This window comes from Onychostoma macrolepis, chromosome 08, assembly GCF_012432095.1.
Source record: "Onychostoma macrolepis isolate SWU-2019 chromosome 08, ASM1243209v1, whole genome shotgun sequence".
Classification (NCBI taxonomy): domain Eukaryota; kingdom Metazoa; phylum Chordata; class Actinopteri; order Cypriniformes; family Cyprinidae; genus Onychostoma; species Onychostoma macrolepis.
Window position 1 is genome coordinate 23,732,401 of NC_081162.1, and position 25,099 is coordinate 23,757,499.

General features: G+C 37.7%; 1 protein-coding gene across 2 annotated transcripts in view; it reads left to right on the plus strand.

Annotated features, from left to right (window-relative positions):
* The first annotated feature begins 110 nt into the window (after window positions 1-110).
* ptpn18 (protein tyrosine phosphatase non-receptor type 18) overlaps window positions 111-25,099 on the plus strand; it is a 24,996-nt gene continuing 7 nt past the window's right edge. Inside the window, exons 1-17 of one of the 2 annotated variants that reach the window (XM_058785543.1) lie at window positions 111-423; window positions 3,282-3,390; window positions 4,484-4,560; window positions 4,760-4,855; window positions 4,982-5,020; window positions 5,109-5,177; window positions 5,403-5,465; window positions 16,559-16,701; window positions 17,090-17,156; window positions 17,323-17,400; window positions 17,599-17,676; window positions 19,018-19,109; window positions 20,470-20,786; window positions 22,263-22,294; window positions 22,743-22,776; window positions 23,650-23,739; window positions 24,539-25,099. The exon at window positions 24,539-25,099 is cut by the window's right edge and continues 7 nt beyond it. In XM_058785543.1, coding sequence (XP_058641526.1) covers window positions 325-423; window positions 3,282-3,390; window positions 4,484-4,560; window positions 4,760-4,855; window positions 4,982-5,020; window positions 5,109-5,177; window positions 5,403-5,465; window positions 16,559-16,701; window positions 17,090-17,156; window positions 17,323-17,400; window positions 17,599-17,676; window positions 19,018-19,109; window positions 20,470-20,786; window positions 22,263-22,294; window positions 22,743-22,776; window positions 23,650-23,739; window positions 24,539-24,612 — 1,557 coding nt within the window. In that variant the 5' untranslated portion in view covers window positions 111-324 and the 3' untranslated portion in view covers window positions 24,613-25,099. The remainder of the gene's footprint in view (window positions 424-3,281; window positions 3,391-4,483; window positions 4,561-4,759; window positions 4,856-4,981; window positions 5,021-5,108; window positions 5,178-5,402; window positions 5,466-16,558; window positions 16,702-17,089; window positions 17,157-17,322; window positions 17,401-17,598; window positions 17,677-19,017; window positions 19,110-20,469; window positions 20,787-22,262; window positions 22,295-22,742; window positions 22,777-23,649; window positions 23,740-24,538) is intronic. The other variant, XM_058785545.1, reaches the window with a different exon arrangement.

Below are 25,099 nucleotides of genomic sequence, written 5' to 3' on the forward strand. Positions count from 1 at the left end.
AGCCTCATAAATCAGCTGAGCTAAATGACAGCGTGGGTGGTGTGTCTCTCTAACCCTACAGGTGAGGTTCTGACGGCGGATTGGCTGGAATGATAAAGCGGGCGTGGCGACGGCTGATGATTGACACACCGCCGTACATGAAGGTGACCAACAAAAACATCAGCGGGAGAAACTTCCCTGTGTCAGTTTTGCTGCCTGGATAACTTTACTAAGACGGAAACAGAGCAGTTCTGCTGTCGAACGATCGTATATTACTAGTTAAGACTGTACAAGGAGTCGAGTATCAAAAAAACGACGGAGTAAGATGCTGGAGAGAGTGATTATATGGTGATGGAAGCGCACCTGTTGAGGTTCGTGGAGCGGGTCCGCTGTCTGTCCGACAATGACAGCAGTGGAGACCAGCTCATCTCCACAGAGTTCAACGTAAGTCCTACACTTTTACACGACCTTTTATATTATATATTTATATTATTTATCAGGTAATTATATGCCAGTTCAAATAAGATGACACTCAATAGGCTACTATAGTATTACCATGCTTTTGGATACAATGTCATATTTCTCATGAACGAAAAACCACACTTGTCAAAATGTCATTTTAACATCGTTCTCTTTGTGAAACGTTTTGCTTGTGAAGTGATTTGTGCTATCTTTCTTGCTACTATGGTAATACTGTGTTTTTGGACTCTACTTTATTTGATCTCTTACAGAAAATAATGTGCAGAAACCATGGTACAGTAATACCATACTTTAGTATATAAGTAGCCTACATTTTACTCTCAGGTACTGCTAAAAATGCCATGGTTTTACATGGTACATGTCAGAAACAGTATTACCTCGGTAATTTTGGGTACGGCTTTGTAAGTGAAGTTCCTTGGAGTAGTAGCCTATGTGATATGTGACCCTGGACCACAAAACCAGTCATAAGGGTCAATTTTTTTAAACTGAGATTTATATATCGTCTTTTCTTTTGATGTATGGTTTGTTAGGATAGGACAATATTTGGCCGAGATACAACTATTTGAAAATTTCGAATGTGAGGGTGCAAAAAAATTTAAATATTGAGAAAATCGTCTTTGAATTTGTCCAAATGAAGTCCTTAGCAATGCATATTACTAATCAAAAATGTCTTCATGGAAAATAATCTTTACTTAATATCCTAATGATTTTTGGCATAAAGGAAAAATCGATAATTTTGACCCATACAATGTACTGTTGGCTATTGCTACAATTATACCCATGCGGTTTTGTGTGCCAGGGTCACACACATGAATGGGTGTCATTCAGTTCCACCACCACCATGTCATGGCGTTACAATGGTTTTAGATGTGGTAACGTGGTAATGCCTTGTGTTTTCATAATTATAGTGTTCTTTGAAGTACATTGGACTATCATGGTATATGATTATGGTAATAAAAGTTCCATGGAGTTACAGTGTACCATGGTACAATGACAGTACATTTTTGTGTATATGAAAATATATGGTCAATATATTAAAGGACATTTCCTACTGTATGAATGTGCATTACTTTATCTTTTTGCTACTAATTTTATAAGTGAGAAAAGTTTAACCATAGTGTTAATAACTTTTAGCAAACTGCTAATTTGCATGAGTCTTTGCAAATGAGTTGATTACTGCAGGCTAGATTACACAACATCACATGACATTTGCATGAGCTACAGTAAACAGAGGTGAAAGATCTCACTGCTGATTCCTTTCAAGCCTTTGCTTTTCTGACACTTCTTAGAACATTCTGAGACTGTTTGAAATTTCTCTCAAAATTCTGAACAAGTGTTCTTTCAGTAATGTTAGACTGCACAAGTTATGTGGTCTTTAATAATATTCTCAAAACAATAGCACAACAAGTTATTTTTAGACGTTCTTTTTAGACGTTCTTCTACTTGTTTCACAACCTTCAGAGATCCTTCAAAAGTAACATCCCCTTAATGTTTTCATTAACGTTTGCATAACAAAGAAATAAAATGTTTTTGGGTAAGTTACTCTAGAAAAGTAATCAATATTAATTGCATATTCAACAGTTTAATGAGATTACTCTCTCTAAAAAGTATTGCATTACTTATTAATTACTTTCTGAATCTCATATCAACCTCGACCAGTTGAACAATACAAAGATAGTCACGAAACTGCTCTTTTAAATAAATCATATAAAATTGCATAAATTCTTCTTGAACTGACCAAAATATTTAAAGGGACAAGGTTACATTAAAAACATATTTTAACACGAGGTGTTGAGTTTTGATGTTAAATCCACTATTGTTTTATATAGAATTGTTCCGTAGTATATACACTATTTAAAGCAATTACATCAGATGTAACTGTAATTAAACAACAACAACAACAAAAAAATATTCCATTACTTTACTTTCTCAAGGGAAAAGTCATTAAATTACTGTAATTAATTACTTAATAATACCCCCAACACTGACCAGAAATAATGTTTTCATAACTTAATGGAAACATTAGTTAAACCTTCTTTTTATTTTTTTTTTTAAGAACATATTTTTGAAACAACTGGAGGGATGTGAGAGCCAGAGCATCATATATAAAGTCAGACCAACATTTTACAGAAGTATTTGTTGCTTTTTGACTCATTTGACTACATTAGTAAAAGTAAGAGAGCATTTGTAACCAGCACAATCTACAGTTCCTCATTTAGTTTCTCAGTTATTAATTACAGGCTGCATTCACAGACAGAAGTTGTAGCTTCTATGTAAAAAACACTTGAGACTTTAGTGCTTGTGGGGAAAGCACGGGCAGATGCTGGGTTGTGATGCTCTGTGGCTTTATTGGCAGAGACCTAAACGAGAGCATCGCATTGAAAATAGCCCGTGTGTTCTGATCTCTTTTGCTTTTAGAGAATGAAAGTAAAACAGAGAGCAGTTTTAGACATGAAAATCTACCGGTCTCTGTTTACAGATATTTATAACCTGCTCGTTTGTCTGAGAATAATTGAAGGCTTTCCTGTTATACAAACAGTATAGCATGATACAAACAACAGTCATAGGTTTGATTCCCATTAATAAGTCAAAAGTATACCTTGAATGCAATAGAAATCTATTAATGCATAATTGTAATGTAGTAAAAATGTTTTTATGAGCTATTTAAAGGAATGCATCATTGTATGGCAATGCAAACAAGCATTAGGACACCACCTTGTGGTCAGATGCTGCAGTTCACCAACATGCTAATAAAATGAGAGGGATCTGTTTATGTTTTTTTAAAAACTTATTTTTCATCTGTTTTTTCTTTCCTTTTTCAGCTGATACGACAGAAAAGTGCATCACTGAAAGAGGATTATGGCCTGACCACTGCGGTAGGAGAAATCAAAGAAAATGCGAAGAAAAACCGCTATAGGGATATTTTGCCCTGTACGTATAGGCTTATCAGTAAAGCTTTCTTTATTCTGTTATTAAGGCTGTTTCTAGGTGTAGCAGTTTCTCGAATTGAACTCAATGCAATTCACTCTATACAACTGTTTTAAGAGATAGGTGCTAACCAATAACATGACCTTTATTGTTCTGCCAACATTTTAGGTAATATTTACAATTCAGGGCAATTCAGACAGTCCTGCAGTGAGACACACATTTTATATGAAAAAAATGTATTTAATATAGTCAATAGGTTGATATTAATATGTAGTCAAAAAAGCAGCATGCACAATTTTACAATGAATACATAAATAAATGTTGTCAGAGCCTAACAATAAGATTTTTTTTGCTGACCGAGTTTGTTTATTTATTTATTTACTTACTTACTGAACAAAACCTGTAATATGGCACTATGACAAAATGACCTATGAAAAGGAAATATATTAATAAGAAATATAAATAAGGCCTATATTTTCACTGGTCCCTCTGCTAACTAGATTACATTTTATTTATTTTATTTTTTTTATGTGTCAAAAAGAAATATATATTGTTTTCACAAACATAGCTTTTTTTAACAAATTGCAAAATTGTATTATGTTTAAAGAAATAATAACTAGAAACTGTATAGCTCCATGACAGATATAAATTCACATATTTTGTGGAAAAACAATGGCATATGGTGCTTCATGTATTATTTGCAGCCCATTCTTCCTGATGCTTCTAAGACACTTTTTGTGTTAGAATATTGCACACTTTGATATCAAGATTTTCAAATCTGACAGTAAGCTCAGATCTCATCAGCTTTGAAATATTTGTGACTCACAGTTTCTCTCAGTATGACACAGAATAGTGCACTGAAGTTATTTTACATGATTCTCTGTCACATCATTTTCAATTTACTGTCACATCTGTCAAAACATGCCTCCTATAGTTACAGTACTATGTTTTTTTTAGTATTGCAATGCCAATAACATGTCATTATATTTCATAATTGAGTCTCCACAATGTGTTGCCTGATAAATGAGTTACTCACACTGATGAAAGGAAAAATATGCAAATCCCTTGGTATTTTTCTGCTTTTTATGTGTTCCAGATGATCAGACCAGAGTCTGTCTAGCTCCAACCACATCTGAATATGAGTCTGATTATATTAATGCCAGCTTCATCAAGGTACTGCAGCCTTTTAACTTCTTATCAAGGGCATTATGCACTTTTTTTTGTGTGTGACATGCAAGATAAAATGTGACCAAAAAAATCTTAGAACTTTAAGAATAAAAGGTGTAGTGGTGCAGTTTTTTCCAGATATTTTTAAAAGCATAGATGTATAAAATGATAATGATAATATTTTGAATCAATTTTTTCTCACTAGGGAGCTGCTAAGAACAGGATGTATATCGCCACCCAGGGCCCTTTGAGCAGTACTGTGGTTGATTTCTGGCGTATGATTTGGCAACACAATGTTAAAGTGAGCTGTTTAGACTCTTTTTTTTTTTTTTTGTTAACTATGCATAATCTCTTTGTTAAATTATCTCTTATATTTTCACTTTAGAAACTTGAATCAATTTAGTTTTTGTATGTTCTTTTTTGATAGGTCATAATCATGGCTTGTAGAGAGATTGAGTTGGGAAAGGTAATCTTTATAATTCATTTATTGTTCTTTGTCATATGCCTGTCATTTTCTTGGCATTGACTGTTGTAACAAATTCTCTGTTCTTTAGAAAAAATGTGAAGTCTACTGGGGATTGACCACAGACACATTTATTTTTGGTCCCTTTACTGTCTCAACTGTAAGTGTTTTCTGTGCTCCTCAAAAATGAACAATGTTTGTAATTCAGCCGTTCAGTCTATGTTACATGATATTAATCTTACACAACAGTTCCTTTTGATGTTAACTTCACGCCTCATGAAAGTTTTGTCAGTTCTTTCAGCGGTTTGATGCAAAGAGTAGTTTGTGCAGTTGCAAGGCCCCACAAGGGGAAGTTCTTCTGATTACTGTAATTTTTTTTCTTTAGCTTGAGGAGTCACGACCAAATGAGGAAGTCATTGTTCGGACGTTGGTGGTAAAATATTGTGATGTAAGTAGTGTCTCTAGTGTGTCATCAGTAGAATATGATATAGACCTGACATAATGACATTTGTTTGTTCTGGGGGGAAAAAGTGTGTGTGTGTGTGTGTGTGTGTGTGTGTGTGTGCGTGCTATTTTGTGATAGTTGTTCATGAGTCCCTTGTTAGTCCTGAGCAGTTCAACTGCCTGCTGTTCTTCAGAAATATCCTCCAGCTCCTGCACAGTATTTGGTTTTTCAGCATCTATATACATATATAATATACAGTCATGGCCAGAAATATCGGCACCCTTGGTAAATATGATCAAAGAAGGCTGTGAAAATTAATCCGCATTGTTAATCCTTTTGATCTTTTATTTAAAAAATTCACAAAAATCTAACCTTTCATTGGATAATAAGAATTTAAAATGGGTGGAAATATCATTATGAAATAAATGTTTTTCTCTAATACACATTGACCACAATTAACGGAACCCTTTTATTCAATACATTTTGAAACCTCCATTTGCCAGTTTAACAGCTCTAAATGTTCTCCTATAATGCCTGATGAGGTTAGAGAACACCTGACAAGAGATCAGAGACCATTCCTTCATCCAGAATCACTCCAGACCCTTTAGATTCACAGCTCCATGTTGGTGCTTCTCTTCAGTTCACTCATTTTCTATAGCAGGGGTTCTCAACCTTTTGCAAGCTGGGCCCCCCCAAAGCTGGTTCATTGCAGTTGGGGCCCCACACCACCCACACCACCTTGCATAGATAGATAGATAGCCCTAGGCTATTATTTTTAGGCCCACATTATTATTATTATTATTATTATTATTATTATTATTATTATTATTATTATTATTATTATTATCATTGGTAGCGGTAGATAGGCCTATTATCATTACTAGGCTATTGTTATATTGGCAGTAGCACCAGACTTCTAATGTGAGCTTGCAGACATAATAATAATAACAACAACAACAACAATAAAGCATGTAACCTCATATAATTATATAGCAATAGCCTAGTAATGATGATAGGCCTACTACTACTCATTATAATAATAATAATAATAATCATGAGTAGTAGTAGGCATATCATCATTACTAGGCTATTGCTATATAATTATATGAGGTTACATGCTTTGTTGTTGTTGTTATTATTATTATTATCATCAGTATAGGCCTATTATCATTACTAGGCTATTGCTATAATTGGGAATTGGCACCAGACCTCTGATATTAATTTATGCTTTATTATTGTTATTATTACTAGGCCTAATAGTAGGCATCATCTGCATTTTTCACAGAAGCTTGCAGGTAGGTGATGTTAATGTGAGACCTGAGCCTGCTTTGCCATGCAAAGATCCTCAATTCTTGGCTCAATGTTTGATAAACAGCCTCAAATCATCCTCGATTTGTGCACGATTGTGGTATTTAGTTTTGAGTGCAGTCATTTTTGAGAATCCTGCCTCACACAAATATGTCGACGCTAAAGGAAGGAGAATCTTCAAGGCGACGTCACAGAGTTCAGGATATTCCTGCATCAATGCTGCCCAGAATGACGAAAGAGGGCAGGAGCTAGAGTTCCTTCAGTCTATGTCACTCTTCAGCTCAATAAGCTGTTCCTGCATATCAATTGATAGCTCGTTTGCTGTGCACACAAACGGATCTCGAACCCACGCAAAAGAGCGATAATCCTCTTTAAAGTACGTCGCAAATTGTTTTCTCATTGCTGACAGGTACAGGTGCTCAGACGCTGATTGAAATAGGGAGGAGAAATCGTGTGACGTGCCTGCATCAGTGATAAAGTCTGCAAGGCTGGGGAACATGTCGCAGTTCTCTCGACTGATGCGGCCATGCCAGAGGTCTAGTTTTTGTGTGAAGGCGTGCACTTTGTCTGCAAGGAGCAAAATATGAGTTTCGCGGCCTTTCAAAGACAGGTTGAGGCTGTTCAAGCGGTCAAATATATCGACCAAATAGGACAGAGACGCAAGCCACATAGTGTCATCCAGATGTTTCGCCAGATCTGATTTGATTTCTGTCAAAAACCACTTCACCTCCTCTCGCAGCTCATACAACTGCTGTAACACCCGCCCCCTGGAGAGCCAGCGAACTTCAGTGTGCAGAAGCAGCTGTTCGTGCCCTGACCCCATCTCCTGGCAGAGGACCCCAAACAAGCGAGAGTTTAGCGGCCGTGATTTGATGAGATTTATCATTTTCACGGATTGGTTCAGCACGGAGTCAAAAAGAACCGACATTTTTTTAGCAGCTAGTGCAGAGGTGGGCGAACTAAGGCCCGCGGGCCACATCCGGCCCGTGAGGCAGTTGGTCCAAAATAGTTAATTTGATGCAATGTCAGGGGGAAACGTGATTTCTACCGAGGGGAACGCTAGAGACCTGCATTCCCTGGGCTTCGATCGGGCCAATTTTCACGTCATAGTTCAGACGCGGGCCGGGCTGTTTTAGGCTTCTCTTTATTTTTATATTTTAGACATCCATCAATTAGTGATGAAAAAAATTGCCGCGCTGGTGGAAACAACACGAGACTGTGCCGTGACTGTGAAGAGCGGCTCGACGGTGTTTAGAGTCCCGCAGCAGCAGCGCGCGCGCCGTCAGCGCAGATGAAGAGTTCTGCGTTCAAATACATGCAATACGCTGAAGCTTGCTGCAAAGCCCCAGCAAAAGTAATTACCATGAATGTGTCAGGGGGGAAATAGTAAGGAGATATTTTAATAATTTACTAATAAACTAGTGTTTTCTGTGTCGATCAGATGAAGATCCTGACTCACCATCTCCTCATTAGACGCGCCTTTAGAGAGAAGTGCATCTTCACTGATTATAATGAAAAAGTTTTTGTTATTGATTTGATTTATTTCGTTAAGTGGTAATTTAAAGCTTTCTATAGATATATTTATCATGTCTGTGAGGCATGTATTCGCTGACTTTCGGTTCATTTTTGTGAAGCGCTCCTGTTCAAGACGGCGCATCATTGTTTTATTTATTTTATAAAAAGTTTTTTTAATATTGTGAGTGCACACAAATAAAAGTAGACCCTTTACAATTTCGAATGATGTATTACTCTTACCTTTATGAGCAAAAATTACGGCGTAAGTTGTTTTCATTGAAAAAAAATGCAATTGATTGCTCTGGCGCCTCCATGTCCTGCGCTTTAGCTTGCACTTTCCGCACATTTATCTAGGTTTAACGTTTAAACATTGTTATATGCTTGAACTGTTTTAGTATATCTATAGATTGTATTTTAGGCAAGTCGTGATGATTTGAGAAGGCTAAATTGATCAAACATGGCTATGATCAGCCTGCTGGTCTGCCGCTGGCTGCTTGGTCGTTACTTTAAGAAAGAATAAACTTATCTAACGAACAAAAAAATGCTCCAAACGTTTTTCTAAATGAACTTAAAAAAAAACAAAAAACGAAATTTCGAAAATTCGCCATTACATACAAAACTGAACTATTTTAATAGCTGAAACAGTATAAGGCGATCGTGATTTCGACCGAGGGGGATTCTACCGGAACGTGATCTGTACGGAGGGGGACAACAACCCACTTTCCAGGAGAAGAAATGCCAGTGTTGCCTCCTGCTCACGGGCACTGTAACTACCACGCAGCTAGTTTCAGTTTTACTTTAAATATTTAGTCCGGGCGTTTATAATAAATGTTTATAGTGAATGCCACTGTAATTTTTGTTTGTTTTTTACTTATTTTCATTCCATTTTCTGTTATTAACACTGCTAAATTTACATGATTTTTTTGGAGTGAAGGGAATATAAATACATGTTTCTAATGTTTGTGAACGTTTAGTTTATTTTACATTATTTATGAATGAAATGATAAAATGTGTCTTACACATCAATCGACTTGTACCCCAATGCAACTTATCTGTGTGTCATAAAGTGCTCATAAAAAAGGCAGAGATGGTACAAGAATAGAACTGCCATATATGTACAAGTATACATACAGTATAGTAGTGAGTGTCAATTTAATAAAAAAAATTATAAAAAAAAATCAAAGCTTCATTTGTCAAACATATAATGCGGCCCCTCACTTGGTGCGGAAAACTTGATGTGGCCCACGAGTCAAAAAGTTTGCCCACCCCTGAGCTAGTGCTTCGCGATGGACCATGCAATGTGTCCATTTCACAAGTGAAGCTACTTGCTGAACGCGAGCAGCTAGGCCACGCTCACGCCCCGTCATTGCCTGCGCACCATCCGTGCATAGGCCAACGCATCGGTCCCAAGACAAACCATTTTCACGGATTTTTCGCATCCGTAGCAAATATTTTGAGGGGTGTTTTTGACAATTGAGAGCCACCAAATGACGAATATGGAAAAACGAATACGACAGTTTCTCACTCAGTCAGGGTGCAAGGACCTTAAACTTTTGAGGCTTGCGCAGCTTCTCGAGGAGAAATCAAACAAATGAGCGCCGTTTTCTAAAGTCTATGAGCGCAGCACACACAAATGAACTAAATTGACATACTGCAGTTAAATTTCAAAATGTGGTGTTTTTATATTTATAACATTTGAATACAGTTCCAGGGCTCTCCAAGTTATAGCGAAAGTTTGGAGTGAGATTAGGGGAGGGGCCACACAAAGGGGAGGAGCAACTCAAATATTTGCAGCACCCAATTTTTGCTAGCAGTTCAATTTGACCTATTGTTCATAATTGACCAGCACAAATAGAAGTTATAACATTTGGTAAATCTGATGAAAGACAAATTCATTCTAATAAAATAAAAAGATTTATGTATTTAAAAATACAAATGTATCAAAAATAAAAATAAATTTTGCCTCAAACGAGCCAACTGAACAGCAGTACTCAATGTACATACTGTACACACATACATTACAGTACTTACCCTGAGCATGTATGTCAAACTGTGTGTGTGTGTGTGTGTGAGAGAGTATTTTTTTCTGTTGTAAATGTTTATTGCACATTTTGATGCCTGATGACAGGGGTAGAGGACTCCCACATAAAGCACTGTCATGATAATAGCGTTCCATCCAGAGCCAAACTGTTTCTAGTTTTGGTTTTGTTCAAACCCACCATGGAAAACACACTGCATCTGAATTTGAATTTGGGGAAGCCTCGGTGCTTTATATGGGAGCCCCCTACCCCTGTCATCAAGATGTGCAACAAACACAACAGAAAAAAATAAAATCATAAGCTGAAATGTGTTCTCTCTCTCTCTCTGTCTCTCTCTTTCTCACACACACACACACACACACACAGAGAGAGAGAGAGAGAGAGAGAGCTTGACATACATGTTCAGGACAAGTTCTGTAATCCTACTGTGTGTGTACAATATGTACACTGAGCACTGCTGTTCAGTTGGCATGTTTGGGGCCAAATTTCTTTGTATTTTTGATCCTTTTTTAAATATGTAAAACAATTTATTTTATTTGGATGAATTTGTCTGTCTTTTATCAGATTCACCAACTGTTATAACATCTCTAGTAGGGGAGAGTGGGGACGGTTGCAACACTTTTTGTATTTCCTTCAGTTTCTCAGAGACAGTTTTTTGTGGAAAGCCAAAATCTTTATATATTAAACCCACATCTGTCAGATACCCACCCACAGTGCTGTTACATGCATACATGTGATAATATATGTACAATTTAAACTTGAACAGACAAAGTGAAACGTTGCAACTGACCCCTAGCAGGGGACGGTTGCAACAGTCCACAGGGACAGTTGCAACACTTATTAAAATGTAATAATAAAGAAACATTATATAACATTATATTGCAATTTCTTTATTTTATTTGTGAACATACAAAATGTATATTGGTTAAATTGTTGAATTTGTTAAATTGGCCATAAAAATACAAAGACTAGTAAAAGAACAAGTAACAATCATGTTTTGGTTAATTATTAGGCCTAAAAAAAATTGACCAACAAAATATTTTTAATGAAAATCTAGACTGAAAATTTACTGAACTACTTCTGTGAACTCCTGAAATGAACTCTGTCTGTCTGTGTGTGTGTGTGTGTGTGTGTGTGTGTGTGTGTGTGTGTCTGTGTGTAAGATAGTGTATGCGTGTGTAACAGAGAGAGGTTTAGAGAGAAATAAATGAGTTCATCCTTCACTATATTTGCTGCTGACTTCAGAACAGGTAGAGGGACACCCCTATCTGTTGTGCGTTTCCTCTCTCGTGGCTCGTGGCATACTGTAAACAAAGAAAAATTACAGACTACACTGTGGCCTAGTTTGAGAGTATGTACTTAAAAAAAGGAGGGATACCTGGGTATTGAACGGGTTATTTATTAATCCATGAAATTATAATTGTATTATGTTAATATGACAAGCTTTTACATCAATGTTGTGATAAGGGACAGTTGCAACAGCATGCTGTTGCAACTGTCCCCACTCTGTCAGCCATGATGAAACTTACTATACTAGCTAGATACAATAGCTTTAACACTTGATAGCTATGCCTATTAGAAGCTAAAAAAAAACACTGATTTAAATTATATGAATGAATAATGCTTCACAAAAACAGTTTAGACAGTATGAGAAATATTCTGAACATTAAAAAAAAATACTTTTTTACCTCAAAATTAGCTTTTCCCTGAAGGAATGGTCACAAATGGCTGATTTCTTTCAGATCGGGGGAGGGGCTAACTAAGCATGTGCAGTATGAGTATCATCACTCTACCTCATTCCTGATCGGAGGACTAAGTCATGTTGCAACTGTCCCCTGTTGCAACCGTCCCCGCTCTCCCCTACTTTCCTTTCAGGAAGCCAAAGCTAAGTTAAAGCTTCTGGTTGCAAAGCAGTTGGAGAGTTTTTTTGTTGTTGTTGTTTTGACTGCATCAATACGGTAATACTTTAGCGCGAATTTGGCTATAGTCCCCAACATCAGCTCTCACTATCTTTTCACAGGCAAGTGATTTCGTAGAGGAATCTTAAAATCGAAAAAATAAATGAAAGGGTACCTACAGCATTCATCAGATCTTTCTCTTCCAATTTACACTCCATGTGCGCGCGCATCCATGTTGCTTAGTAACGAACCCGCTTGCGGCAGAATCGCATAATTTAAACGGAAACAACAACATCCTAATTTCTGATTGGCTGGTAGGTGGCATTTAACTCTATAACTACAGAGTCGAGAGAGTTATGAACTCGGCAGAAAACTTACCTCCGTATTCCCTCATCTATTAATGGTATATTAATTGTATAGTAATTGTAGCGGGACAAGTTATCCCTTCTCAGCGTGAGAAATACAAGGTGTGGCGTGAGAGCGTGTGAACTGGTTGAAATGCGTGAGTCTCACTCCGATTGCGTGAGACTTGAAAGCCCTGGCCTGCAGTTCAGCAACATACATCACACGACCTGACGACCAAGAGAGCTGACAATTGACCATCACTTAATTTACCATCACCTCACGATTGAAAATGTGACACTGATTTCATATGACAGTTCAACAAACAAGTTAATAACATTAAGTCACTTACATTTTAGACGAAATAATGACTGTTTTGGTCTATTTTAGCGCTCTTGCGCCATCTGCTGAAGACACCTCTAATCACGCCTGAAAGGCCAATGATGCATGATGACGTGGGCGGGGCTACCTGCCCACAGCATATAAATGCGGTCGCATGGCTCCTTCCCTTTGTTCAGTCCAGCTCTTCACCGAGCCTCCGACTGCGTGGGGCCCAGAGGTGTTGTACCTCATTTCCCTCCTTCTGGGAACAGTAGTTATATGCATAACTCAACGTTCCCATTCAGTCGGATCACTCGGTACAACACATGACTATGGGACATGTATACACGCCCCGCAAAGTCACCGAACTAAACGTAAGATAGTAGCACCGTCACATACCCCTCTCTTCTTACGGGAGAGACGGCCCCTGGCTTGAGACTGCTGCGGTGAGCACAGACCGAGCCACTGTCGCTGCAGTGACATCCAGCCGGTAAAAACGAACAAATGTGTGCGGGGACGCCCAGCTTGCGGCTGCACAGATGTCCTCCACAGACACTCCCCTAAACAGTGCCCATGACGCTGCTATGCCCCTAGTTGAGTGCGCGCGCACCCCCTCAGGCAGGGACAACCCTTTGCTCTTGTATGCTATCGCAATCGCCTCCACAATCCAGTGCGAGAGACGCTGCTTAGATATCGGCTTCCCCCGAACCGGCCCCGCAAAACATACGAACAGTTGATCAGCGGAACGCACTGCCCGCGTCTGCTCAATGTATCTGCGTAGAGCCTGCACGGGGCATAAGGCATGAAGCTTCCTGTCTTCCTCTGAGTCAATCGAGAGGTTTGATAAAGCAGGCAGCTCAAACGAGAGCGCGCTATATGCCCCCAACAAGACTTTAGGTGTATACGCTGCGTTCGGGCGCAACACCACTCTCGACCCATCCAGCGCAAACTGGACGCAGGTCGGGTGTACCGACAGTGCGTGCAGGTCACCCACACGCTTTGCTGATGCCAGCGCCAGCAGCAAAGCTGTTTTATACGACAACATCCTCAGGTCCAAGGCCTCTAATGGCTCAAAAGGAGGCTCACACATGGCCTCTAGAACCATAGAGACATAGAGACATAGAGCTTAACGCCCTGGCTGTGCAGGCTTGATCGCTGTAGATCCTGCCGAGGCTGTTTAAACGAGAATCGGCAAGGACTCGTCGGGAGGGTGGGGGTACCCGCGATACCACTATTCTGCGCGGGCGCTAGGTATGCCGCGAGAGAATGCTCCATCGGTGGGGGCGAGACCAGTCCTGCCTCTGTCGCACCCTCGAAATCTGTGAATTTATTCGCACCCGGCACCAGAGGAGGGAGTGACATGGGCTTTGGCCATGAGGACGTGAGCTCTGCCACACAATCCAGATAGAGCGGTAGGTGGGTTCTCACTACCGTCTGCACTGGAGATAAATAGAACCCCCCCGAAGCGCGAGCTCTTCTGTACCGGTGGGGGGGCAGGCCATTCCACCGATAGTTTTCCTGCCGCCCTTCGGTAGAGGTCTGTGAAGGGGTCTTCCCCTGCCTCGCTATCACCCAACGCTTCAGAGGCCGAGGGAGAAACCGGGACTTGCCCTGCGTGAAAATTGTCATCGGAGAACTCCTCGCCCGCATCCAGTCATCATCTCGCCACTCCATCTCCTGATTAAACTCGGGGACCAACAGGGGAATACCTCCGGCCTCCTCGGCTTCCACACAATCACCCCAGCCTCCTGCGGTTTCCCCAAAAACAGCTAGAGCCGCCTCTGGATCAGCGTCCGAGGACAGAAGCGGGCCGTGTCTGGCCGCTGCCCCACCGAGCACACGCTCCACAAACGCTACACGCCGCTCGAGCGTGGAGCGCCAGAGTTGTCGACAATGCGCACATGCTCCGGGGTTTGAGAGAGCCAGTCTAGCGTGGGCAATCCCCAAACACACCGGACAGTGCTCGTGGGCATCTTTACTGGACAGTGAATACCCACATGCCATTGGACAGGGCCAAGAATCTTTCTGGTGTTTAGACATCTTACTTGAAAAAGAGTAAATTAGCCCTCGTTAGCGGTGCTAAACATGAGCCAACACACTTTTCTTTCAGTGTCTGTTTCTTTTCTCTACCTCAGTTTCCACAAGGATCACCACCATGGGTTTTCTCTCGTGAAAACGTGGCGTGACGGTGTTCCTGCAGCACGGTGAAGAGCTGAAGAACAAAGGGAAGGACGCATGCGACCGCATTTATATGCTGTGGGCAGGTAGCCCCGCCCACGTCGTCATGCGTCATTGGCCTTTCAGGCGTGATTAGAGGTGTCTTCAGCAGATGGCGCAAGAGCGCGATATCCCATAGTCATGTGTTGTACCGAGTGAACTGACTGAATGGGAACCGCTTATCACCTGCATTTGCACTCACTATCGACAAAGCAATCAAATTTGTTCAAAACTCTTTTTTTTTAAATCAGTCCAAACACATTTTTATTCAGGAGTTATGTATATACAAAACTATAACTTTTTATGACAGTAGTTTAAATTTGCAAATTCTCCCATCCTTTAGCCTACTGAATTTTTACTAGCTAATTTTTTAGTTTCATCTGCCCATAGAAGCCAGTCCCATTTGAAGTTCCAGTCGTGTCTGATAACTGAATATGCTGGAGTTTGTTTTTGGATGAGCTAGGAGAATTTTTCTTGAAACCCTCCCAAACAACATGTGGTGATGTTGGTGCTGTTTGACCATTTTTTTAAGGTTTTCTGACCCCGAGACTCGACTATTTTCTGCAATTCTCCAGCTGTGGTGCTTGTTGAGTCTTTAGGCATGGCCATGGCTGGATAATTTCATGTTCATAATCACCCTGGAGTGCCCAAAATTGTGAATATGAATGGGAATATACTTCAGAGATATTTTACTCATAAGAATTTCTAGGGGTGCCAATAATTGTGTCCAACGTGTATTTGAGAAAAACATTTATTTCATAATGATATTTCCCTCATTTTAAATTCTTATTATCCAATGAAAGGTTAGATTTTTGTGATTTTTTTTTTTTTTTTTTTTTTTAAATAAAAGATCAAAAGGGTTAACAATGCAGATTAATTTTCACAGCCTTCTTTGATCATATTTACCAAGGGTGGCGATTATTTTGGCCAGGACTGTAAATATAAATATAAATATTATATATATATATATATATATATATATATATATATATATATATGCACATATATATACACACACACACACACACACACACAAAAATATAATAAATATTGATTTCTTATGCTCACCAAGGGTGCATTTATTGGATTAAAATGCAAATTATATTTGTAAAAGTAAGAATATGTATTTTTGTGTGTGTGTGTGTGTCACACAGACACATGCACACACACACACACACCCATATGTATACTGTTCTATATATTTGGAGTGAACCATTCCTTTAAGAGTGTTTCTATTTGTGTTTTTAAGGAAAATTTGTCAAACCACAAAATTGCAGTGTACTTCATTTTGAGTGTCTTGTAAAACACTGTTTACTCTGACACGGTTCCAAACAAGGAACCGCCATTACCATCTCAGTGTGTGACGTTTCCCATTTTAGCTCATTTCAAGCATTATAATTTGGTGAAGAAACCGTAATCCATTGAGAGGTCAACACATCGCCATCTTTCCACACAGGAAACTCGTAAAGTGTCTCATTTCCAGTATACTGCCTGGCCGGACCACGGAATTCCAGACATGCCTGATGGCATTCTGGGTATGATGGAGTTGGCTCGCCAAAAACAGGGCAACCAGACGGACCCTGTAGTGATCCACTGCAGGTCTGTATCACACGCACAGCCGTCTCTGTGTTTTTCTGTGCCTCTGACAAATGACCCATCTGCCCATGAAAATTCATCAGGTCGAGTCGGTCCGTGTTGTTAGGGTGCAGCAGGGGCCGGCTTGTGTTCCTCTGGTTCCATGCATTTTAATGGCACCATTTAAATGAAGCGAGACATGTTAAATATTCAGCACCTGATGTGGCGCTGGAAAAGCCAGTTAACTTCCAGACTTCAGCACAGATTCACTCATTACCCTCTCTTTATATACATGAGAGAGGCTCTGTCTGACAATATGGCCCATAATTCCCCCCGTGACCCTCTGAACTGAGATTCAGGAGGGAACGGATCATATCATGATATGGAAATGTGATGGCTTCTCTCTTTGCAGTGCCGGCTGTGGTAGAACGGGGGTCATCTGTGCTGTTGACTATGTCAATGATCTACTGCTGGCAGAGGTATTAACACCATAAGCAACACAAAATTATATGCACAGCTCTTGAGAGTGAAGCATGTCATTTTTAAAGTTAAATTAGGCAACAAAAGGTGTCATATATATACTAATGTAACACACACACACACACACACAATGAACACTTGAAACATGTTTTCTTTTATTCTCAGCAAATACAGGAGGAATTTAATATCTTTGATCTGGTGTTAGAGCTCAGAAGACAAAGACCTTCGGCTGTGCAGACTAAGGTAACATAAGAACATGATTTTTTTGCATGGCACATACAATGGAAATTATCTACAGAATGGATTCTTGAACAATTATTGAGCCCTCTTCTCTTTAAAGAATGTTTTTATCACATGGGCATAGGCCCATTTAGCCCTGTCTCATATTTCACAACACCATGTGAATTCCTGACGTCAAGTGCATTTTGTGAATCTCCTCAGGAGCAGTATGCATTTGTCTTTCATACGGTTGCTCAGATGTTTCAGAAGGTCTTGGAGATGAAAAACAAGAATACAGAGGTAAGGCATAGACAACTGTTCAAAAGTTTGTAGTTAGTAAGTTTTTTTATTTGAAGGGGAAAAAAAAAAACTTTTAATCAGCAAAATGCTGTTTAATGCTGTTCTTTTGAACTTTCTGTTCATCAAAGAATCATGAAATATGTATCATGGTTTCCACAAAAAATATTAAGCAACCGTTTCAACACTGTTAATAGTAGAAAATGTATCTTGAGCAGTAAATCAGCATATTAGAATGATTTCTGAAGGATCATGTGACACTGAAGACTGGAGTAATGATGCTGAAAATTCATCGCTGCATCACAGGAATAAATGTAATTTTAAAATGTGTTAAAATAGAAAATTTATATTTTAAATTATAATAATATTATAGTTTTTACTGTATGTTTGATTAAATAAATGCAACTGAGCAATAAGAGACTTGAAAAAAAAACTTACAGACCCCAAACTTTTGAATATTGGTGTAATTATATTGAATTTAAAAGGGTTATTTCACCCCGCAAAAATGACAATTTTGTCATCATATGCTTACTCTCTTGTCAGTCCAAACCTGTATCATTTTCTGAACAGAAAAAAAGATATTTGTTTGTTTTCCATATAGAAGTGATGCTGTCAAGCTCCATCTAAAGCCATCAGATTATAATGAGGAACAAATTGAAGTTGCTATTCATTGATAACCTTCCTCTCTGCCATAATGCTTCAATCTGCATTCAAATACGGCGTTTGAGTGATGTGAATCCCCTCATAATGAGCTATCATTGATGTGTGAAATGTAGGCCATGATTCATTGAACTACTTTCTTATGGTGCCTAGATGCTATTTTTTGCCCTTGTAGGGCCTCGACAGCTTCTGCTTATCTCACTTTTATTGTACGCAATAGTCACTATGATCATTTGCAAAATATCTAATTACAGAATGATGACATTTTTGGGTTTAACAGCTATTACCTAATCTTCTTGAGCTGGATGACGTACTAATGTTCCAGTGCTTGTTTGTACATCGAATGGTGTTTATAACTAAAGAGCAATTTCTGTTTGTTGGCATCTTGGGTAGAAACAGTATGTATATTTTCCTCTACAAGTGTTTTGTTTAAAATACATTCACTCTACCACCATATCTCTTGTTTTTTACATCACATTATGGTTTACTTCCTCAAGACTTTGAGCTGTGAGTTTTAAAAAAGCAGTTTAGCAGGAAACACTCTCACTGTGTGCTTCCTCTATGCAAATGTTCAGGCACCTTCAACAGTTGAACTCAAACGCTCTGTGTAGCCGCTCTCCTACACTGTGTACGTATTTCACAATTTGTTTGTGTTTTTTTCTGTTTTTATATGGGAAACTCAAGACTTCAGCCTCTCTGTACATCAATGCGGTTCCGCCGAAGACATCACTGAAATCAGGATCATTAGGGAAAACCAGCGTACCCCGTAAAACACGGTAAGACCACACCGACCCTCATTTCCACATTTCTAACCCTGTTTGCGGATGTCTGTGATTAAAACCAGTGGTGGCAACACAGCCAGAGGCCAGTTTCAGATTGACAACTGCGCAAATCTACTAACTACGGCACTGTGCGTCACGCAGTTGGACTCACCCAAGACACTCGCAAGCTGTTATTGTCGGTTCTGTCTCGCACACCACAGGGAGCGATTTGAACTTTTCTCATCTAACACGTAACTAGAGTTAATGTGAGTTGATCTCATGAATCATCGACGTATAGCTGGATATGTATTTCTCTGCACAGGCACTTGTCCATGGTAACATTTCTGCTTTGCATACAGATGACTATGACTTTTGTAATGATGATTGATCTAAAGATGTGAATATTTTACACGGTTTCTGCTAATGCTCAGATTATACAGAGCAAACAAGCAATTTAATCATTTGTAAGTCACCGTGTTCTGCCGTTGCAGTTCCCCTTGGGTCAGTAGCATTTTTCATAAGAAACATTGAATGCAAATGTGACAGACAGTCATTAGACGTTGCTGTAGATGTGGTCCCACAATGCACCAATGTAGTCAAGCCGCCCAGAGCAAAATGTGGAAGATAAACTTTCTACTTTCTGTGAATGAGCTACTGTGTAGTCTTACATCACAGTATAATCTAATACAAACGACTTTGGCTTATAAACTAGCAATGTAATTGACACACAAAGTGCAGTAAGTACAAAATTAGTTGTTCCAGTTTAGCAGATTTTAAGTATACCAGTCTAGTATACTAAAAGTTCAATTGCAGTTTTTTTATTAAGTACGTAAATATGTAAATGTATTTGTAGTATACTTAGCACGAATTAAGTGTATTTCAAATACATTTTAGTATATTTATTTTTCACTAGGGTACTTTAATGGGTTTTTGCCCATTTTATTGTACTTTATTTTAGTGTACTTTATGCTGCACTTAATATAATTAATGAATAATACACACTGAACAAAATTATAAACGCAACACATTTGTTTTTGCACCCATTTTTCATGAGCTGAACTCAAAGATCTAAGACTTTTTCTATGTACACAGAAGTGCTCACTAACACAGATTTAGACAGATTAGTGAACAATATTTGAGAGAAATAGGCCTTTTGTATACATAGAAAAAGTCTTAGATCTTTGAGTTCAGCTCATGAGAAATGGGGGCAAAAACAAAAGTGTTACGTTTATAATTTTGTTCAGTGTGTATTGATTTAAAATAATTAAAAATATATATATTTTATGCTGGATAAAATAATTTGCTAAAATATAACATAAAATAAAAATAATTTTATTTCTAACTTGCATATGTATTTGTCTGTTTTTGGTTTCAGAAATCCGCCTCTCAAGTCCAGGCTTTCTCATCCTCTTCCTCAGGTCAGGATGAACGACACTTACGCAGTCGTCAACAAGTCCAAACTACAGCCTTCTGCTCCTGCCCCTCATTCCATCACTGTGCATCACTATGACAATGCTGATTTAGAGAAAAGCAAGAACAATGCTGTCTATAGTACAGTCAAACCTAAAAACAGGCCCATGTCAGTCCTGCCCTCTCCCACCTCATCGGGTTATGACAGATCAACGACAGCCAATCAGAGAGGAGGACTGCCACCCAAAAAGATGGATCATGAGGGTTATGAGTTATTGCCAGGTAAGGGACATTTTGATTGGCTCCTATTTTTTAAATTATTTTTTTTTAAATGTAGCATGATACAAGGAGTTAAAAATTCAGTAGCCAGGAAATAACCACTTAGCAACCACCCTGATCCAGTGTTGGTGTAGTATTATTTATTATTGTAGTATTTATTCATATTTTGAATTGGCTTGTATTTTTATATATTCTTTTTTTTTAATTTAAATTTTAGTTTAAGTTTTAGTAATTTTTTTTTTAAATTTAAAAATATTTTTAGCTTTCTTTTATTTTTGAATTTTCAACATTTTCAAATAATTTTTAGTACTTTTGGTACTTATTTGATTTCAGCTAGGCGCCAAGGCAACATTTCTAATTTTCCAAGTTTTTTTTTTATTTAAGTTTTAATCTATTATTATATATTTAATTTTTGTGTTATTTAAATTAGCAGAAATGTATTCTTTGGTGTTAACATTAACAACAACACTGCCCTGTAGTCGGTTGCATAAAATGCTTACACTAGTCTTAAAAGTCTAGTCGTCTCATTTTTTCCTCTGGTCATATTTATTTATTTTTTTTAAGTCAGTTACATAAAAAACATAGATTGGTCTAATTTGAACCCATAAATAAGTCTGAAAACCTCTTGGCTAACTGAAGCCTGCTAGGCTAAAGTCTGCTGAACTGAAAATAAAAGCTGACAAAAAATGCAAACTCATGACTTTAGCTGGGCACTAAAAGGAAGATAGTTTTAGTCAGGGGAACTTGTTTTATGAGAGTTAAGTTCTAGAAACTTCTGCTTGCTGCTTTCACTTTCCTCTCTTGACTCTGTTCTGTTCACGTTCTTCTCTTTCATGTGATCAGCAGGGTATTCAGAGCCCTCTCGTTTGGTGTTTATCTGTTAAAAGTCAGTTATTTGAAGCTTGTATTTCCATATCTCTGAGGGAATTAAAATTCTCTTTTTGTTTTATCCTCTTTTGAACTTTTAAAGTGTCGGCAGGGTCCTAACAGGTGAAGTGTGTCATTTTTCTAATGCCACTGGGGTGCCACCAAATAGAAATAGTCAGTAGCATACAGTGCATACTGAATAGTAAGCTAGATTTCCTTTTCGAACAAAGCCAGTGTTTTCAAGCTGGTATCATAAACTTTCCTCCATCTGTTGTTGGTCAACCAACAGATAGCCCCGCCTCCATATTCATGCCATTTATTGAGGTGAAGTGTTTGATGTTTTATACACGGCCACAATGTACACATCAGTTACATACCAATGAGTGGCTTAATGTATGCATTTTAATATTTAAATAAGAAATAAGAAAATAAAAATATTTACAAAATCATAAAAAATAATAATTTGTAATTTTCCATACTTATATGTAACTGGAACAATACTATACATACAATATAAAATATATATTTTTTTAAAATTACACATTTTTAATGATTAATAATTTTTAATTGTAATAATTTTAATCGTGTTTATTTATTTATTTTTTTCCTCAGGGGAGTTGAGGTCCATGAATAGAGATCCGCAGGTAAATGCTCTCTTGGTAATAAGATGTTTGCACTCATTTTTGCTAAGCAGATGGGTTCATTTGGTTTTCATGTTAGCATATTAGCTGTTAAATGAAAGTGCTAAGTACATATTAATCTTATATGATGCACTTATATGCAGTTATTGGCCTGCAATTTGTGTCTGCTCACTTGTAGATGTGCCATATTGTTTGTTTCACATTCACATTCATCCTCTTCCTGTGATATGAGGCTTCTAGCTGAGATCACACTCAGAAGTTAATAAGCTTTAGCACACACTTACAGACAGTACATTTAGTGAAAATAACCTGACAGATTGAATATTTCCAGTGAATATGATGCTAATGTGTATTTGACTGATGATCATGGTCTTTTTAACCCTGATTATGACAGATTAAGATCTGCAAAGAATATCATTAAAACTAATTAAATGAAATGTGTTTTCCTCAGCCACACAGCTCTCTTTCACGATCCCCAAGTGCAAGTAAGTGCGCCGTTATGTGTTTTATTTACTATGATCTGGAAAAAGATTTTTCTGTGTGAATTTACACATTATTTATCAATATTATTGATTTTTAATCAAATAAAAAAAGAACGTGTTTAATTGATTAATTCCACAAAAGATACATTTATTAAATGCTTATTCTAAATGGGGGTTAACATAAAAGAAATCCTTATTTTTCTATAATTAGAACACATGATTTATGAACTATTAACTGAGAGTTTACCTGAACTATTTTGTACTTTAAAAATGTATTGGTCAAACCACAGGCATTTTAAAATGTTCTAGTGAAGACAAAAAGAAAAAAAATCATTTCAAAGCTCATTTCATTTATTAACAAATTATATTTTTGATTTATTATATTTTGTTATTATAAGCTATTTATTATTATATTTATGTTTCTCTGCAATTTCATGCCTAAAATGCATTATTTTTAATGCAAGACAAGCTCCATAAATATGAAAGTCTAACCTACAGTTATATAATTGTGCTCAAAAACTAAAAAAAAAACTAAAAACTATCATGCATAAAACAGTTAACAGAAATCTCACCTCGACTCCTAAGGTTGAAATCATCTGCCTTTATAGGTTTATGTAAATTTTAACCCATAGTGCTGATGATGAATGACTTTATATTATGTCCATAACCCACATATGAGTGCGCTCAAATACAGTCAATAAATAAAAACATGATGTAGGAGTTGCTTCAGTTCCCCGGAGGCTCCTTATCGACCAAATGAGTGTGAAACACTATCTAGCAGTAAACAGGAAGAAGTGTTAGATCAGTGCTAGTTTCACTCTCAAACTCTGAGTTTGGTTTTTAAGTTGTTAAACGCTGTTAAACATGTTTTCACAGCTGAGAGCCAATCTTCTACAGATGATGATTATGAATATGTGTCTAGTGTTGTCAAGGACACCAGCAGCCCATTTGCCCCTGGCGGCCTGGGTGAGTAACGCCATATGCACACTAAATCTTAAATCTGTACACAACAAGAGTACTGAGCAGATAAACATTTAGGTTTGGATGGGTTTTTGATGAGCCTTTGGACAAAACTGCATGCTATTACATTTAAAAGTTGAACGGCTGCCTAAATCAATCTTACTGTGCACATGTGAATTGCTAACTTGTCATTTAGTAAAAAAACTGCTTCCTTACAAGAGAGAAACTGATCTAACTGAGCTTTTCAGACCACACACTCACACTTACAACCACAAAATAGTGACAGCAGTGTGGTGTCTAGGCCTCAACAGTGCCCATATCCAGCAAAGGCAAACATCACTTATACTATTGCTCAAATTTAGGGTTAGAGGTTTAAACAGACCTCTAATCAACAGAATTCTAGCATTTGTTTATGTCTTTTCAAACCTGTATGGCTTTCTTTGTTCTGTAGAACAACAGTTATACATCATTTATTAGTCCAAATATCTAAATCTTTGTTCCACAGAAGAAAGAAAGTCTTGAAGCATGCGAGGATGAGTTAATAATTACAGAGTGTGTATTTTTGCATAAAGTAACAACCTGGCAACACACAAAAACACTCAGAACATCATAGCAATCACATAGAAATGCATTGGCAGCCAAGTTCTGAAGAATGCTACAACATGTTTTTGTTTTTTTGTAATTTGTTAAAAAGTTCACACGTATACAATCCTGATCCATATGAACTCACTTTGACCTGTGCTCTGTTATCTTGCGTTTCTCAATGCACCTGGTGATTTTAAACACTGTCTGTGCTTGTCTTCAGGTTTCAACTGTCGCATAAAGAAACCCAAAGGCCCTCGAGATCCACCAGCCGAATGGAGTCGTGCAGAAAGATGAAGCTGCAGCAGGTTTTAGGTTTTATAAAAAATTAACTCAACCTAGTGTAGCCTGTTTCAGTAGATGCACAGCTATTTTTACACTGGCTAATAAGCATTATTTATTTCCTTTACTGGTAGTTTTGTTTGTATTACTGTTTTAAAATTGAAGAAATGTATGACTGATTATGTACAGTAGTGTAGTTTATTGGTGTATTTGTGTGGCAAAATAGAAAATGAAAGCAATATTGCAAATTTTCGGTGCACGCTGATGCAAGAATGCATGTGATTTAAAGGGGTCATTTAATGTTTTTGTGATCATTTTAGTCCACTTATGTTATTCACATTTTTATACGCCAATTTCACCTAATAGATGTTGTTTACAATGTAAATACGAGTCGTGATCTGTTCTAATGTATTCATCTGACACCAGTAAGTTGCTGTTTAGTTTTAGTAAATGTTATTTTGGACTTTTTGATGTTTTCATATTACATTAAAACATTTTATTT